At 36.6% G+C, this 19,448-nt stretch overlaps 1 protein-coding gene across 1 annotated transcript in view; it reads right to left on the bottom strand.

Moving 5' to 3' along the window:
• The window catches only part of LOC110040616 (uncharacterized), a 48,634-nt gene extending 37,030 nt beyond the window's left edge, over positions 1-11,604 (bottom strand). Inside the window, exons 1-13 of the mRNA XM_020745878.2 lie at positions 11,496-11,604; positions 10,369-10,418; positions 8,916-8,941; positions 8,704-8,779; positions 7,578-7,882; positions 7,020-7,152; positions 6,706-6,851; positions 6,005-6,091; positions 5,337-5,443; positions 3,838-3,854; positions 2,443-2,551; positions 1,727-1,861; positions 446-611 (exon numbers count right to left, since the gene is read on the bottom strand). Coding sequence (XP_020601537.2) covers positions 446-611; positions 1,727-1,861; positions 2,443-2,551; positions 3,838-3,854; positions 5,337-5,443; positions 6,005-6,091; positions 6,706-6,851; positions 7,020-7,152; positions 7,578-7,882; positions 8,704-8,779; positions 8,916-8,941; positions 10,369-10,417 — 1,356 coding nt within the window. The 5' untranslated portion in view covers position 10,418; positions 11,496-11,604. The remainder of the gene's footprint in view (positions 1-445; positions 612-1,726; positions 1,862-2,442; positions 2,552-3,837; positions 3,855-5,336; positions 5,444-6,004; positions 6,092-6,705; positions 6,852-7,019; positions 7,153-7,577; positions 7,883-8,703; positions 8,780-8,915; positions 8,942-10,368; positions 10,419-11,495) is intronic.
• Positions 11,605-19,448: the final 7,844 nt, after the last annotated feature.

Here is a 19,448-nt window from a genome sequence, read left to right as displayed (position 1 = left end):
TATATTTCAAAGACTCGGAAATTATAATTTTGAGCAAGTTTCTTCGACGTTCATTTAAATGATTTACAAGATTCACAAAAATGACAGCGGGTTTTGGGTCCTTGTGGCCAATTTTTTAAAAATATTCCTCAGTTCTTACCGTCATTCACTCATAAAAGCTAGAATCCTTCTTAGCTTTAAATTTAACAGTTAATTTGACATAATTTTGAAATCTTTTCGTAAACCTTTTGTGGAACTTTTTATAACTAATCGGCTTCAAATTAACTTCAATGATGTATTATTTTATAAACTGTCAAAATCAAATCTTCCCATTAATTTATTCACTTTGCCTTGAGAATGGTGTCACGATGATGCCGAACGTCGGCTCTTAACCTTAATATTCGCTTGTTTATGTTTTACTGGTTTACTTAGAAGAAAAATGTGTGCGTTTCGCATAGTTCATTACCAGCTCTTGGGTCCAGCGCCAATATGACTTCCCAAATTGATGTTTACATTGCGTGTCGCCGTCTACAATCTCGCCGGGCAGTCGAGATAAAACCACGTCAGGAGAAGGAGTGGAGAGAACGTCCGAAGCGGGTGGCTCGTTATCCAAGCACTTCGAGCGGATACTACTGTAAATTGGATATTAAAAAAGTACGTGATTACCTTTTATTCTATAGAAGCAACTTCCAAATTTAACTCGATGATGGATGTAAAATTTAACATCGTTAATATTAAAACCCCTGAAACCCAAACCATCGAAATTTGAAATGTTTGTTTCCTTTGTTTCAGTGGCATGCCCGTAAACTAGCTAAGCTTAGTGCTTGTATAGCTAAGTGTATGAAAATAAGATTTACATTAACTTTTTTTTTCTTTTACCATCTTGCAGTATAGACACAACGAATGGGAACTTTATGTCTTAGGGACAATTAGTTCGTAATCTAATTCAAAGTTTCAGCTTCGATTTAAATCCCATTTTATGTTGAATTCATTCATTTTACTTGACTAAAATTGATTGCCTGTCCCATAACAATATCTTAGTGAGCCCGCTTTTAGTTGTAGCATTATTATCAACTAATTCAAAGCATTATTAAAATTTACTGATATCTTGGCTCCTTTTTTTGACTGAGGGGGGAATTCGGACTTTTTAAACGTTTGAATCTTTTGTGAAGACTGCTATACTTCATGACTTTGCCTGAAATTCATATTTTTTCATTTTGCCCAGAACTTCATGTTTCCACGGCAACTGTATTTAAAAAAAAATTCAAAATGTGGAATTTTCTTCTTTTTATTAACAAAATTTTGCTTTTGTACAATACGTTTTACATTTACGTTTTACATTCGCTGATTTTGAAAACTTTTACGTCATTTTTAGTGTTTCTAACGATTTCCAAGATGGTGGCTGTTACGATATCAGGACATAATCTTAAGTAAAACGACGTCATTTTCTCGTGCACGTTCCTTACCTCAAAGGGAACACTGTTGGACGAACTATATACATGCATTGTTGGAGTTACGGAGGAACAGAGTCAGATTCCGCCCCCCCCCCCTACCCCCTCCCCCCTCATCTCGGTCGAAGAAGATCAAAAAGTTTGATCTGAATAGGGTTTATTATGAATTCCGTTTGGTTCAATTCTAATTTATCACCAAGGGCACTGTGATAATTAACTATGATGATGTTAAATAACTAACTCAAAGCGAATACTTCGCTTTGTCATCAAAATAGTTTGTAAGATGGCGTGACTACCTGAGAAATGTTTGAATTTTTTCTTGACTACAGGTCGACCATCTCATGGCATCCATACCACTGGGGAGGTAGCTAGACATTATGTACCTACCCCCCTGGCACTGGTTGTCACCATCGTGCTTCTTAAGACCCATACTAGAAAAAAGTAAACAAAGGTAGGATATGAAATAGTGTGTTCCTGTGAAGTTTATTAGTATATATTAGTTATTCTTTTCACGTCGTATGTACTTTTAATAAGTTATCTAGCGTAGAACTAATTTAAAAGTAATGTCAATATTTTCTTTGCCTCTCTAGTTGTTTGTTTTTTTTTTTCTAGTAATCTGATTATACCTGATCCACCTCCCAATGTTACCAGAGGATCGATTTACAGTTGTATTAATTTTGTAACTTCAATTGAAAAGTGTGAGTGTGTGTTTGAGTTTCCAATCTTTGCTGTACACAGACATTAGTTAGTCTGGATAAGGCTATCTAATAACTGACAATTGCAGTGTTAACCCTTGAACGAGATCGCAATCAAATGACAGTTCCTACCAAATCATCACACGATACACTGTTCGTCCTTGGTAAAACCATACAGTGAAAGCAAGTGAGAATTGAAAGCGGAGTGAGATCTGGAGAACAAACTGATAGCTGTAAAATGGCTAAAGCGTCAATCGGACTAGACAACTGCACGAAAACAGTCTATCTAGAAATGCTAATTATGACAAAGGACTCACTTGTGACCAGTTTCGTGAGCGATCATTCCAGCAGTTTGCAACCCGACGTCACCGTTAATGTTGGTGGCACCATGTGGTCTTTTGCACATTGTATCAAGGCCTGCCCTCCCTGTCCGAGTTAAAACAGAACTTAGCTAAATAACCATGAAAATTAGCGAGAACACTACTAGATCATACAATAAATAAAATTGTTCTTCCCTTTAACCTTGCATATGGCTGGTGCATCTAACATCTAAATTTATCAGGCGGAAGACCGCTGAACTGTCCTGATGTCACTTGTTCATTAATAGTAAAGCCATTGAAGTAAGGCCATTTTTTTCACCAGCGAAGACTGCATTCACAGAAAGGGATTTTAAATTCCAGAAACCATGAAGGCTACTAACCAATTAAAACTAAGAAACATTTGTATGTATGTAAGTACGTATGTATTAAAACACAACAAAACTATGACCAAAACACAAAAGAAAATAATTACCATAACATATAGATTTAGCCAAGCCTAAAAAGCGGAGCTCCTGGGCCGGGTTTTTCAAAGCCCGATTAAGCTAACCCAGGATAAGCGAGAAATTTGATTTGGGTTTTTGCAACTTTGCGGTGAGGTTTTCTGTTTATATTGTTTGGCCTTCTCTTTTGAGTTTGAATAACCTCAAACTACACAAAACATAAGCAGTGAAAAACATTTTTATACAAGAAAAATTTACAGTTCAATTAACTTTTATTCCTGGGTTAGCGTTAACCGGCTTCCGAAAAGCCCTGCCCTGAATACAAAAAGTTAACCTGGCTTGAGCCCGCAATCCAATCGAAACCCAAACTTGGTCAGCGGTCAACTTTTAAAAAACCCTACGTGACCACGATGCAAGAGCTCTAAATTTGAGCCCGCGATATGGTCACGTGATAATGGTCAGCGGGTTCATTTGACAGGTGTCAATTGACCATAACACGGATGCCCAATATCAAAGATGCACGCCATAAACCAAGGACGGACTTGGTCGACCTATTAGCTGGAATATGGCGCTATGTTGCGCGAAGTCGTCGTCGGTTTTCGTAGGGCGCACTCGCCCGCGACCCATGCCGCTAGCTATGATGACCATGAAAAAATAGTTGCATGGTTTTCTATTTCTATCCATGCATGTGGTTCTCTTCCTATAGTTATGGTGCTCCGCCTGGTGGCCCAAACCCTTCGGGCCGCCGGAGCTCTGCTACAAATTACTAACGCTTTTAAAAGTACACTGATTCTCGATTTAATAGAAAAGTTCAGAAAAGCTTAAAATTTGTCTTTATTTTTAATGCGTAGAAAGAGACTTTTATCGTGCCATTTCGGTAGTACAGCACTTTGACTTTATATGTTCCTGAGAAAAAACATTATTCTAAGGATGATAACGATGAAACACTCACCAGCATTTCCAAGTAATCTGTAAGGAAGGAATAAAATGCAAAACTGAAACGACGATATATATATATATATAAAGAGTCCATAAAGAGGGAACTGACATGCAAACGAGGTGTTAAATAAAATGAAACATATCTTACATGTGCTGACAACTTCCGAAACAAGGTCCCTTTATAATCGTTGTGCAAAAATCTGGTAATTCACTGCAATATCATACTGATAACTTTACTTATGTGTTAATTAACAATTAGACCCGTAGCCCTTGCGGGCTACGGGTCAATAGCCCATGAGGCGAGACCGAATGGGCTATTGACCCGTGGCCCTTGAGGGCGAAGGGTCTAATTGTTTTAGTATCACCCAACTAGTCGGACAGAAAAGGCAATTATACAGAATCTCATCCAAAAAAATGTGAAAGCGATTACGCAGACTGGTTTGAAATAAAACCGATGGGAGACAAAAATTTATAATATCAGCTTTCCGTTTCTTGATGGTTACTGATTGAACGAGGAAGGTTAATCATAGGAAGCGCGGTATCAAATAATCTGGACAACAACCACCAAGCAAATGCAAAAGTGAGCTAGGTGGAATATCACGGAGAGACAGGATTGCAAATAAAAACGAAAGTGATGCGGTGAAAGCTACTGAGATCGTAGAGCCAGTTAACCTTAGAGGTTGATAACCTAGATAATGTAAGCAAAATTGTCTATCCAGGTTCAGAAAATGATGGCCAGGAAACATCAGCAGCTGATACTAAAAGAAGTATAGTTGGGAAAGCACGATCTAAATTTGACATATAAAAAAATAGGGGCATCAAATCAGCAAATCAGAAAGACCAAATTTAAGAAGTAAAGGGCTTTCGTTTTTGATACAAGGAGTGGAACGATGGAAAATCAGTGAGCGGAATTAAAACAAGTTAAATGCTTTTCCCAACAAATGTTTCAGAAGATTACGGAGAATGTTCTGATCAAATGTCACCACAAATGCATCTGTATAGAGCTCACAGGTACCAATCGATTTGTCACATAGGAGGCTACTGCAATAGTACTGCCTCAGGCGACACAAAAGGTAGGCAAAGGTAAGGTGGCTAAAGGTGGCTAAAAACACTTTGCAGCGGTTAGATTTTGATGGCTCATTATAACCACTCTGTCAACTGATGCTACAATTATGGTATCAAAATACTGCCCAGTCATTGGTTAACACGTTGTCATCATTTTCGTTACACAATAGGTTACCAAGGCAACACCCTTAATTACAGCTTCAGGGACATATAATTCAAAAACGGCACGGTGAAATAAAGTTATCTTATCAAATTTTAATAGGCATGATAAGACCTAACTTTTGACAAAGTTTAAAAAAATTATGTACATAGGGTTCAGAGCCAGCTTAAAGTTTTAAAAATTTAAGGTGGCTCTGAACCCTATGTACAGAAATTTTTTTCCATACACTATAAAAGTCATATGCCGTTCGAAAGTGCCAACCTACAATTGCCTGCATTTTGACTTACATGGAAACATATGAAGAGACATCAGCATGTCCTAGGTGGTGGTTAGTTTTTGTCCATTCGTTGATTATCTTAAGTAGAGAGTCTTTATTCAGATTTTTTAACCCAAGCTGATAAAAAAAAGCAATCAAATGTTATATTGGAGATTAGAAGGTACTTTAAATCAAAGGTTATGTGATTTTGGACAATATAAATGAGTAAAAACATTGAATAATTGAAGTTCTGTAACCCGTAAGTAATCAACGGTCAGTTTCTATTATTGTGTAAAAGGGGTTTTTGTAAATAGCACTCGGCTTAGCACGTTGCATGCCATTTCTATCAATCTAGTGGTCACAGGAAAGTTTATCAGAGCTGTGCAGTTAAAAAAAGGACATTTGGCTCAGACAAACCTCTTCCTTTTTCAAGCCAAGACAAAGGAAGTAATAACGGCTAACGTGATCTTAGCGTAGACTTTTGTAATTCTACTTCTCCGTTTTCTCATTATCTCGATTAAGAGAGACATATCAAAACAATCGACAGAGTATATTACTTAAAACTTTTCCAAGTTCAGGGAAACAGTTCCTCGGTAAGGCGTGTTTTTATCTAATAACAAATACGGGTTTCCCTTGTGTTCATCTTGTGATGTTCAGAACGTGCGTGCATTGTGAAGCCCTCTGCATAAGTCAACTTACTTTAGTTGAATTCAAAACTGCAACACGTTTGATAACGTAAGTAACTTTTGTCTCACCAATACTGACATCTTGGAACATTCCTGCAACCTGAAGCAGACATAGTGAGAGACGATTTAAGATTTAAGGGTTCATACACAACAATTTAAAAACATCGAGTAGGGTGTTGTAATTCATGCCAATGTCCAATTTATCAAGGAATCGTTTTCTTGTAAGTAGGGCGCGCGTTTGCATGTAATTAACAAAGACAGTGCGTGACAGTGAAGGGTGATTTCTCTTATAAAATAGTGATAATAATTTTGTTTTAATTAAGGCGTCTTGCCAGACAAAATAAAAATAAAGTTATTGAAGTTTGAAACTGACGATGCCAGCCGTTTCTGTCGTGACATGTCTTGCAACTTTACCTTACATTGAAGTTTTCCCCAACCTAGGAATTATACAGGTCAAGGCAAATGACATGCAATAATTTGTCAGACGCCATAAAGAAAGTGAAATCCAAGATTACACTTATAGTCAAAATTAGTTTAATTGGTCCCCGTATTCTGCAGGATTCATTCCAGAGCACTGTGCAGCTTAGACGCAAAAATATAGGACGTATTACGTCGCAATTGCCTTGTTTTTCAGTTATTTTCTTAGTGATTCATCAACCCAACAGCGTAGAATACCTTTAAAATCATGGCATATTATCAACGCAAAACACTTACAATGTTCCCTATGGTGAGCATAAATGTTGATATTTTGGACTCGCCATATTTCGCAGCTGTGAAATCATCTGTTAAAAGGGCAACCTCCAAGTATTTATTTGATGTTCCAGCTGAGCGCGCTTCCCTCTTGGATGGATTCCTTTGATCTTCAAAACATATTTATTTCTTTACTTTGTCATAATAATAATCAATACGGTGAAAGTACAAAAGTACATCTAGGGTTGGAACTATTAAGAAGACAGTCAGAAAGCAGGAAATAAAATTTTTATTAGAATTCCACGAGCTGTAATAGCTGTTTATTTTGGCGCAGTTACCTGAAGAGCTCTTCATGGACCTCTTGACGACAATATGCGGCTTTTGTAACTGCCTGTGTCCGACGTGTTCTGCTAGATGAGTCGGCAGCGGATGGACGTACAAAGTTTCAGCAGAACGCCGGATCACTCCATGCTAGATGAATAAAATGAACATTGACTTGAATTGCAGTAAAATGAGGTGTGCTTTCAAAGCAACTGCTAGTGCCATAACATAAAATGCAGTGCAGAGTCGTATAAATTGCCATTGCAACCCTTAAGAGAGAGAAAGAGAGATTGCACGAGATTGTAGCTTTCTATATTGCCAAGAAAAAAAAGATAGTGTATGTATTTGTATTCCTATCATGAAATATTCCGTCTCTGAACTGGGAAAACATCTTTTTTCAGTGTTATCTAGTGTGTATGGTCTAATCCCCATTATGGATCATCAATTATGCCATAATATACCGTGCCATTTCTAGAACGTTCTATTATGTTTTCTCTTGGTGGCTGAATATAAGACGCAGGTGTTACGGTCCTCAATTTATCTTGTTAAGTACGAAGCAATGTTCTAGCTCTTACCATTCCTTCCGCGTCGCGTACAGCGACCATAGATTCGGGGTCAGATGTCACCTTTCCGAGATAAAAATTATTTTCAGGGGCTGGATGATAGTCGGTAGTCCCATCACCTCGCTGAACTTCTACCATCATGTAAGGTGACACGAGCTTATCGTTTAACGAAAGTTTCAGAGGAAGCTCTTCGTCGAAAATCTTCATCTTATAGAACTTTTCTTTTGACTGATCATCTTTTCGGATACTTCTCGTTTCGCGGTCACCTTTATTTTCCTCTGGAGATGGATACAGCTCAGTGATATCGTAGTCAGGAACTAAAAAAAATAAAGAGAAAAGGAGTTTTAACTCTGAACGAGAGAAATCGGCAGAACTCTAGTCAAGAGACGCATTGGCGCGATGAGTATATCGATGCAATATTCGCGCCGGGATCATGATATGCAACAATAACATTGTTTGCGTACATTTAGTCGAAGTTGCTGTCACTGATAACATTGAATAATCGAGGTAAACTGTTGTTCTACTTTAAAGAACAATACTATTGCAGTGGATGGACTAAACAAGTCACCTGTCAGATCAGTGTTCATATACGTCGTTGAAGCCTTAAGGACAACCGGAGCCACATAAAACAGGATGCAGACTTTCGTAAACACTAAGAGCCTCCAAATAAATCTAAAATTCACTGGTTTTCCGTTGAAAGCAACAGGACAAGAGAAGACGATGGCACCAGCCGGTACGAACTCTTTGGAAGCCAAACACCGGCATAATAATGCGGGCGCTATGATGGAACCTAAACGGGAAGCAAAAGGGGGTGGAGGGGAGTGGGGGTAAGGAATAGCTGACGACGCACCATGAAAAGAGAGATGAAGACTTCATTAGGCACCAAATACAATGAGAGAAAGATGAAGAGGGATCCAAGAAGACGTTGAAGAGAAAGGAGATCACAGAAGGGTGCTTGGTCACTTATTCGCTGAAAAAAATTACTATGAATAACCTTCTCACGAATCCAGTGAAGGGTTGGTCCTTACTTTTAGAGAAAATCTCTCGAAAATACGTATTTATGATTACGTAAAAACATTCAATGTCATTCTTTTGAAAGTTAAATGTCGTTTTGTCCCGGTATTAAAACAACTGCTACCTTGTGAGAGATCATCACTTCCAAAAAAGTTTTCTAATTCTGTTTTGGTCATCTTATGGTGAAGCAGTTGAGAAGACTGAAAAAATTAAAAAAAATATATAAATATAAAAAAACAGATGCAGAAATATAATAATACATTATCTTTTTGTTGACAAGATGCTATTGAATATTAGTGATTTAAACCTTATTTTTTTGTTTAATAGACAACTCACCTTCCCTGGGATAGTTCCAGCTTGAACTGTTGGTAAAAAAAAAAAGAAAAAAAGAGGCACATGCGTAAGATGGAAAAGAGGAGAAATACTATCTATACAGAGATTAAAAATGACTTAAAGTAAAACTTCGACTATACAATGTCAGATTAGACATACAGCTTCTTTTAAAGATATTAAAGACAACATTTATATTTAAGATTTTCAGAATTCTTGTTGTCAATATTGTTAATCAGCCTTAATATATACAAACGAGTGAATATTGCTTTTTATGCGTTCTGATTGGTTTACTCGGAGATGATTCGCAAAGTACTGGTCACGTGACTGATAATTCCTAAACTTTTATCTACAGCTAAATGAGTTTCAGAACTGTATAGAGCATGTTTTCAAATAGCCCGAAAACCAATTTTCAATGCCGTGTAAGGTTGAGTTAACTACCACAGTGAATGCCCTTAAGAAGCCTTTTCCGTTATCGATCTTATTCATAGAGACGTTAAGATACCAGGGAGGGGGGGGGGGGGGGGGGGACGAGCTAGGACGGCTACCAAAAGTAAATTTACTCAACCGCGCATGCGCACGAGAACTCTCGACTTATCTATCTGCAGTACTCGCCTCGCCGAGGACCTCATTTTACCCGACTTGCCGTCGTATCGAAAACGTAAGTATTTTGCTCTTGTTTTGCCCTGACAAATGTTCCAATCGATCTTATTTTCAGTTATATTGATGATAATTTGATGATAATGTTTATTAGGTTCACATTTTTCGTGATTGTACTGTAGAAATACTTCGCTGAAAATACGAAGAAATGTGAATAAAAACATTCCTTGCCTGTTCGTTTGTGTTTCAGTCACTGCTCTGTCGCTGTCTGACGAGTGTGCGAGCTCAAAACGAAATACAAACTGTATGTATTGAGAATACATCAGTTTAAGTACAGTGGATGTTGTAAGAATGAGTGGCATGAAAGCATCTTTCGAGCAAATATAGTGCACATTTTCAAACTGATGTTTAGGTGTTGCTATTTTTTTATATATACTACTCGGAACTTGATGTAATGTTTGTTTTACTTTTATAATGCTTATGACAATTACAGATGGATTTTGAAATGTTTACCCAAAGTCAGGATTCTCCAGTGACAGGATTCTCAAAAGTTTTACTACACTTTTAGGAAGCGCTCTAAGGAGTTACAGCATGTGAATATAACATCCTTTTCACCACCACTTCCCTGTCCACCAAAATACTGTACTGTAAAATACCACTTACAGTTAGACAAGTAGAGTGCAGACTGTTGAGTGACAGGAAACGTCTCGCAATTAAATGACACTGGGATTTCAGCGTTTCATAATCAAATAATCTTTTTTTGTTAAATACCGCATATAAATCTACCTGCTCCCAAGTAAGCCATTTGAAAACACTGACGGTTAGTTAGCGAACTCCATAAAAGCAAAAATCATTTTACCTCCTGGAAAGAACCAGAGAATCAAGAGTAGTTTTGGAATGGCTGCCATCCTGTGCAAGATAACAAATAGAAAAAAAAAAAAAAAAAAAAAAAAAAAAAAGATCCAGCGATGTTAGACTGATAATCTAATCGATTTAAATTGTGGGTATTTTAAATCCAAGAAAATGATACCTCTCCTGAGTGAGATACAGTCCAGGATTAATTACACATTTATACAGCTTCACAGAATATACTCACTTGATAATGATGTCTTTCTGTTTAAATATGATCCCGTGGGTTTATTTTCATAGGTTGTTCATAAATACATCTTATTCAGTGGTCTCCGAGCTCCAAAAGTGTGAGTAAAATACATGCAATTATATCGCCTATGTTATGTTACTTTCTGGTATTTCTACTTTTAGTTTTAAGAATACATCCTGTAACTTCCGAAAATCGTATCTATCGCAAAAGACGCATGCGGATGAAAACAAAAGACGACTCTACAGTGCAATACGGGCTCATATTCAACGCGTTCTCTTCTGACTTAATACGGTGAAAGGGTGTAATAGCGGAATATTAAGGAAAGATATTGATTCTTCATTTTGTAAGGTGCTTTTTCAGAGCTTATTTTGAAATGTGTATAATTCTGCCATATTGTTATGTTCAGAAACTTTTACTGTGATGTGTTCTTGGGGGAAGCCCAAAGATTTAAGACGGAAAATCTCTTCCAAATATCAGCCCGAACATTTTTGGAAAGAAAAGTTCAAAATTGCTTTCTAGTTCTGCGCCAGCCCTCAAAAAGAGCTTCTTGGAAAATATGAAATGACTTATTACTAAACATAAACTGGATTGTAACAACATAATGTATGCAGATGTCTGTGAACAGTCGAGTGGACAGCTCACGAGAATAGAAAACATCAATGATGAACAAAAGAATCTTCTCGGGGAGTTGACTTTGACTAATTGCTTTCAATTTCAAAGTTTGTATGGATCTGAGAAGGAACTGACCGACAAGTTAAAGCGGGTTTCTCAGACTAGTGCGTTATAGGCATTTTAACATCGAAATTTACACACTTTTGTTCAGATTAGAAAACAACAGAGGGAATTAAACTAGGAAGTTAATATTAAGTTGAAGGTCTAAAACTTACCTTTTTTAGAAACGTGCCAAGGGCAAGGAACATATGACAAGAAACCTACCAAGTGACAGAATAAGGCATTAATGTCGGATGAAAAGTTCGGAGCAACTGTCTGCTTCAAGTGAATAAAAGCAAATGAGTTTCTCTATTTAAATCACTTCCTCGATTTACGATTCTTTAATGAACAGGTGCCAGCATTTGCAAGGTTCTCATAACATAATGAAATTGAGATCTAAATGTCAGGTTTGTTTTATATCTAAAACAAACTATTTTCAAAGAAATTTTGTTTTACAAAGTTCCAAAACGTCTTCTTGTTTCAATATATTAATCTCTGACTGTTACATTAATCACTATTCAAAAGCAAAACGTTTTCCCCTTTTGTATTCAGCATTCGCACCTGACCAAAATATCTCGGTTAGTTTCAAAATGGCATAGTGTTTTCTAAAAAATTCTCAATTCTCAGCTGAAACGAATTTTTTTGATAAATAGAGCCATTGATCTTGATGTTTGATAACCTTGCCTTAATACAAAAATATCGCTTAGGGATCTGTTTTAGACTTCACGTCGCCAAAAGAATAATCAGTAATATTACCCGTAGTTTTGTCAAGTAATTATAAGAATCAAAGATACCACCGTCGTTATATACGACGGGTCATTTAACCCTTTTGCTAAAGACGGCTTAAGAGCAAGATGTCCCTTGTAGTCTACACTACTATAAAAATTGGATGTATTATTGAGAAGTATTTATCACACAAATGACGTCACCATGCAATTATCATTACTGGTAAAACAAAAGTCCAGTTAATAAATGAAGTTAAGTGTTTTTGGTCTGCAGGGTTGTCTTATCTTCCCTAGAGTTACTACAACATTCCGGATCTAACAACGAAATAAATCAAAACCATTTCAATTTTTGACACGAAATGTATTTTCTTTTAAGCGATAAAAAGAGAAACCGACATTAGAAGACTATATTATTTTGCAATGTTCAAAAATGTGAAAAAAAAGATCTTTTGCGTTCTATTTATTTTATTTAAATATATTGAGTCACCAGGAAAATAAAGCCCCGATGTTCAAAATAGCTTCAACCTTTTTAGAAGAACTGGTATCATTAAGATGAAGACATGATAACAGAACAAAACCTTAAGATGGTATCAGGTTTCATTAAGTCACCGGGTTGTATTTCATAGAAGCTTTCTCAGAGATCTTAATCTATGGGCGTGAGAAAAAAAGAAAGGACTTCCCGAAGCCGGACCCGAAAGTGATATCAAAAGTCATTACAGCAAGGGCGAAGGAAGACTTAAGTGGGGATATTTGACAAGGAGTAAACTTTAAACAAACGGGAAAAAATTGAAACTAAAAACGACCTTACATCACATAAAAAGGAGTAGCTTATACTAGAAAGCTTCATGTGTAACTCAAGGTATCCTAGATGCGCAAGCAGCAGGTTTCTTTAACTACAAAACACAAGTTAGGACTACTTTACTGTAAAACCGGTAAAACAGAAATTACATGCGATGTGATGGGTCATTTCTTTGTCTGATTCAAAAAATGAAGCAAAGCGCTCAAACGCTATCCCATTTCTTTCAAAGTGCCTCGTACATGTAAAGCTCTGTGACTTCGGATACATGAGATATTACACGGTGGCAAGAAGATATGAATTTTATGTTCGAGAGGCAAAAAACAATGTCTCACGGGTGAGTGCAGAGAACGAGTGACTTATTGTTTTTGCCCCGAGAACATAAAATTCATATCTTTGAGCCAACGTGTAATGTGTTTCTTGTTACGTAAACAAAAACTACAGAAGCGAGTCGAAGGCACAAACCGTATGTGAATTGTAGCTCGGCAGCTGATATTTCTTGAATATCTCTCCTTTGGTTTACTTTGAAGAAACACCTTTGAATAGTTTTAAGCCACATGAAGTTTCTTTCTTCATTTTTTCATTTTTGTCATTTTAGTGCTCCTAAGTCAACGATTTTATGTCGGCTTCAGCGATTTCAACTCCCGTATTGCTCGCCCTCTTTCAACAGGCGTTTGGCAGCCGTACAATGCAATGGCGCGAAATGCCGTCATCAATATCCACACTAGTGAGAATGGAGAAAATACGCCACTACAGTCCCGGATGTAAATTCGTATGAATTTTACGAGGGGTATATTTTCCAGTTAAGCGCTTGTGTCTATATGATAAAATCGGATAGCGCGTTTGGTAGGGTAAAAATGTTGTTGTTTATAGAGTTAATGCACTTAGCTAGTTAGCTAGTTCACAGGCATACCACTTAAACTGAAAGAAACAGATATATCAACTAAACATAATAGGCTTAAAACTCCCAACTGGCGGGAGGCAGACCAGTTGGCTATTTACAAGCATGACCGAGGAGTTGAACTAGGGTCTACCGAGAAACAACTCCAGCCTAGTGGTTAGAGCGGGACTTGAACCCGCGACCTCCGGATTTCAAGTCCGGCGCCCCAACCACTCGGCCACGCTGCCTCCTAAAAATATAATAGGGGTGATGCTTCTCTTCACGGCACGAAAATTTTGATCTTAATTCCTGTATGTGAGTCGGGATAGCATGGATGGTTATATTTAAGTTATCAACATACAATACCGCCAAATACTTCAAGAAACAGGTCCAGAGTTTTACTTAATATTTAAAATTTAGCCTACAAGCAAGATATCTTGCATGAAAGTGGTTTACAAAAGTTTAGTAGACCTGTTCCATTTAGGATATTTACATCACACATGCATATATACAACAACAACAACAATTTATTGGTATTCCCATACAGATGGTGTTACCTAAATATAGAATCGCTAACTAAAAATTCAAAAACGAAACAAATTACAATAGCAACAAGAAAGAAAAATAAATATAGTTAGTCACAAGAGTATTCCTTTTTAAGTTCCAGGGTTACAAAGTTCTCTTATTTGTTGTGCTTCATATGTAAAGTGACCTAGTTTTTTACAAATAAAAGTGTCAGCATTGTTAAATAGAAATATTGTTTTCTCTGTGTTATTAAAGGAATCAAATTTTGGATATTTCTTGATGATGTCATTTGTGACTTGTTGTCTAATATTATTGTATCGGTCACAATGAAATAAGAAATGCATTTGATAAGTTAATAAAGATGGTGAATTTTAAACTCGGTAATGAAATGTGAAGGTGAATTAATCAACACTACTCACGATGAATTCGATAGCGTTGATCCTAGCAGTATGCAGGACACCTATCATATATGAACTCAGTTAAATGACCTTGCTCTCCATGAGTTCTTGTAGCTCAGTGGATAGAGCGCCCGCCCGGTGTTCGGGAGGTCATGGGTTCGATTCCTGTCGGGGACTCAGAATTTTTCTTTGTCCCACGCTCGTGTCATGTTGATTAATTCACCTTCACAAGAAATGCATTTCATTCTCAATTTGGTTAGAACAGCAGTACTGGCAAATTCTAAGAGTCTCAGGTAATTTAGGAGTACAGTGTCGCCCAGATTCAATTCTAAGATTATGATTACCAGATCGGAGTTTTCCCAAAGCTTGTCTGTGTTTGAGGTTCTTCACTTGTTCTAGGTACTCAGATTTGCTTTGATCTCTTTTAAAACTTGAGTAGAAATTCAACTTTCTGTTAGACCGAATTATCTCCATTTGGTGTCTTTTCATATCATTTGAGATGTAACATTTTAGTGTTTGTAAATTATGTTTGATGATTTGTTCATTGTAATTGTGTGTGTTTATATTATGCGGATGGTTTCGATCATCTAGATAATTTTTGATGATTTCATTGACTGTTAACATGAAAGAGGACTTTGCTTCATTTGCCAGTTGATTGGAAATATTTAGGAATTGTTTGGTTTGTTGAGACCGAGGTAATATTTGTAAAACTGTGTATGAAGTCTTTCCACAGGGTCTTTTTCCCATTTTTTGAGGTTTATGCTATCATATGCTCCCCAGATTTCGAATCCGTATAAAAGTATAGGTTGAAATAGAGTATCAAATAGTTTATTACACATATTGATAGGAAGTTTATTGAAATCAAGATAACGCTTGGATGCGAAAATAGATCTTCTAGCCTTCTCAACTAAAGTCTTTTTAGAGTTTGAGAAATTTCCATCAGTGCTAAAAGTAACGCCAAGGTAGGTGTACTGTAAAGCCTTGGCAATTGGAGTTCCATTCAGAAAGAAGGAGAATTTGTCACGTGTTGATTTACGATTTTGTAGTAGGAAAATTAGGGTTTGCGTCTTTTTTAGATTAATATTTAATGACCATTTCTCGCTATAATTTTGGAAGGTATTAAGTTGGTTTTGAAGACCAGCAGCACTGCTTGATATTAATATGAGATCATCTGCATAAAATAAACAATTGAAAGGAGACCCATTTGGTAATATAATTAGATCTGTACCAGTTGAGGATTCTAGTATGCGTGGAAATTCATCTAGATATAAATTAAATAGCAATGGTGAAAGAATACATCCTTGTCGCACTCCTCTGTTGTAATTAAAGAAGGAACTTCTTTTGTTTCCGTTTTTTATAGCGCATTTAGTTTTTGAACACATATCAGTGATTAAACGATAAAACTGTCCTCCTGTTTTATTGTATAATAACTTGTGTAATAACCCATTATGCCAGATAGAGTAAAATGCTTTTTGAAAATCTATGAAGCAGCAAAATAATTTGCCTTTCTTTGTATGTTTTACATGTTTGTCAATTAGTGTTTTTAGGGAAAAGATGTGGTCGGTTGTTCTGAAACCGCTAAGGAAACCAGTTTGAGAGTAATTTAATAAATTGTGATTTTTAAGATAAGTGAGAAATCTTTTATTCAAGACAGCCGAGAATAATTTACCCAAACAGCGAGTGACACAAATGCCTCTATAATTCGATGGATTAGACTTATCCCTTGATTTGAAAATAGGAATTGTTAGTCCAGTAGACCAATTATCTGGATAGATTCCTTTATTGAGTAGGAAATTAAATAATTTTGTTAAAGAGGTAGTCAGATAAGGAATTCCACATTTTAACATTTCACTCCTTATTCGGTCAAGGCCAGCAGTTTTTTTATTTTTGAGCATTTTTATAGAATGTTTAACTTCATCCTCAGAAAAAGGTTGATCTAATTCAGCAAATTGTGACAGGATTGTTTCTCTGTCTTTTAACTCCTTGATAATTTCATCTTGTTTCTCACAGAGATTATCGGCATTTGGTGCCGAATGTAATTGTTGAAAATGATTGTATAGCTTGCGCAAGCGAACATTCGAGTCAGGTGAAGCTTTTTTCTGAGTCGATAAAGATCTTAAATTGGTCCAAAACCCGCTTGAGGTTCTAGTTTTAATGAGTTCATCAATTTTGTTATCCCGATATTTGAGTTTTTTATATCGTAATAACTGTTTGTACTGTCTTCTCGTAGACAGATATTCAAGTCGAGATTGCTCGTCGAAAGGATTTTTATGGGTTTTATGTGAAAGGCGGCTTAAAAGTTTTGTTACATTACTGCAGTCGCTATCAAACCAAATTTGAGAGTGCCTTTTTTCGGAGTTCTTGTTCACTGTTACCAATGGTAACGAATGTTTGGCAGCAGTTTCTAATATTTTTATGAATTTATCTACTATTTCGTTAACGTCTCCTACATGATCAAAGTTAAAAATTTCAAAGTCATGAATCAACTTGTTAATTTCATCGGATTGTAGCGCAGAAGTGAATGAGTCTTTAGAATCTTCTGTCCACTTAAATTGTCTAGGAAGGTTGAAGAATTCACCTTCGTTACTTGTATCTTTGCTATTTAACAATGATGAGTCAATTTTTATCCAACTTAGTAGCTGGCAATGGTCTGAAAAAAGTGATGGTTCTCGAATAACAAACGTTTCGAAAAGGTGCAGAATTTCATGACTAACAATTATATAATCAACCGTACTGAAACCTTGATTTCCGTGAAAAGCAATTTTTCCGAGCGAGTCACCTTTGCATCTTCCATTCAATATTCTTAAATCTAAAGATTTACCCATTTCTAGGAGATGTTTTCCTAGATCGTTAACATTATTATTTTCAGAGATTTTCAGCCTTTCATTTTACTGATCTTAAGGACTTACACTTTATCTCACAGAACAAAATCAGTGACTGAAAGCTGCATTTCATTATTACTGATAGTTTGAAAGACATTGCCAACTCCATACCTCCATATACAAATTATTCAAATGTGACGTCAGCCATAGCGAAATGTGAGATTCTAAATAGGACAGTTCCTCATAGTTCGTATATTACATTCATGCTATAAATTGTGAAGGAGAAAACTCGGTGAGGTTTCAGATTTAATTTTGGTCTGCAATTTTGTAAAGTAACCATGGCAACTTCTAGTATACGTTAGTTTTAGTTTGATAATATCAGTAGAACAAAACTTATAGCATCGAGAATTCATAGAACCTATCACGTCTTCACAGAGGAATTTAGAGGCTTCCAGAACAAAAAGTCTTGAGCGAGATCCCAGAGGTTTCTCAGAATGTTTGTGAGGCTGAAACGTTTTAAAATTAGCATTTCATTATTCCCTTGTCCAAGTTTGGATTTGTCGATTTTTTTTTTTCTTGCGTCATTCGTTATTGCTTTGGCAACGGTATTTTGACATGACGATCAAGGCAAATTTCGTCTTATTTGACAGATTTCCTGCAGCATTACATAATCACTCCATTATCATTTTGAACTAATTTTCCATCAAGTTTCCTTATTTTCTGACCTTGTGAGGAAATAGTGAGATCCAAAACTGCGGATTCAAGATGGCAGTGTTCATGACGTCATTTGACACCACATATCGTCATGACCAACAATATCTCTTCCTGTAGAGCAGGCAAGGGACTACTTATTAAATGCGAAAAATTAGGCGAAGTCTTGTCACAACGAAAATAAAAGGGGTATTCATCCGCAACACTCCTCTTGTCCTTCGGGGTGGGGTAGGAGTTGGAGCAAGATAATGCGTACGTTCTAGGGCTTTACAATCTGCTCTTAGTTTTCCGCAGCAAAAGGGGAAGAAGCAACCCAAGGGGGATCCATGCACCCCACCCATCTTGTATCTCGGAGTGGGGAGGGGTGCATTTTTACGCGTACGTCCCAGGGTTTTACAATCTGCTCTTAGTTTTGCGTAGCAAAGGGGGGAAGAGGCAACCCATGAGGGATCCATCCGCTTTCCATCCGAAGTAATTCGAGCCTAAAATGACCAGTTGTTTTTTTTTTTATAGGGGAGGATGTTATTTAAGTAGGACAGAAGTTAGGTTGCGGTTGTCAATTTTTCATTTCTCTATTGACAATTAACCTGGCCACATAGATTAACATTCACAAATCGGCATTGTCACAAAGACTGTCAATGTGTTTCAAAATAACAAACAAACAAAAAAAAATCCTACTAAAATGTTATATTGAGTGTCCACTCTGTTATATCAAAACTTATCTTGAGCATTTTTGTTGAACCTACAACTTCTATGCTAAAATATAATAAAAAATTATTTTTAAGAATTTCTCGAATTGGTTCTTTAGTTGGGTTAGGTTCAATTATTTTTCTTTCAGAAAGTAAATTCTGCATACAAGCCAAGGGGCTAATCCGCGTCGACGCTTATCTCCGCTTTTATTTCTTTCAAAAAAACTTTAGCAAATACTAGTAAGAATAATTATCTCGAAAACGATGTTTGGTGACTTTCTTCAGCTTAAATCGTGCAGGATTGTCCAAAAATTTCAAAAAAAAAAAAAGGAAAAAAAAAAGTTTTAATTTCACAGTCTAGAGAACGTTGACAATAAATGACTAGCAGCTTCATCGAAAGAAAGAGCCGCGTCTCAAAGATTCTTCCGCGATGGGAATTAAATTTGAATTAGTGGCCGTTACTTGTGTCGGGGCATCAAAACAACGAGGAACCTGTCAGATGTTCTCTCTTGTTACTTGCACGTTAAAATAGTGACACGAGCTTAAACAAAAGTAGGCGGAGAGATGGAAATATACTTGCGGA

Source organism: Orbicella faveolata, unplaced genomic scaffold (genome assembly GCF_042242905.1).
Source record: "Orbicella faveolata isolate gen_17 unplaced genomic scaffold, um_ofav_v1 contig_25, whole genome shotgun sequence".
Lineage (NCBI taxonomy): Eukaryota > Metazoa > Cnidaria > Anthozoa > Scleractinia > Merulinidae > Orbicella > Orbicella faveolata.
This window is presented reverse-complemented; position numbering and strand designations above follow the sequence as displayed.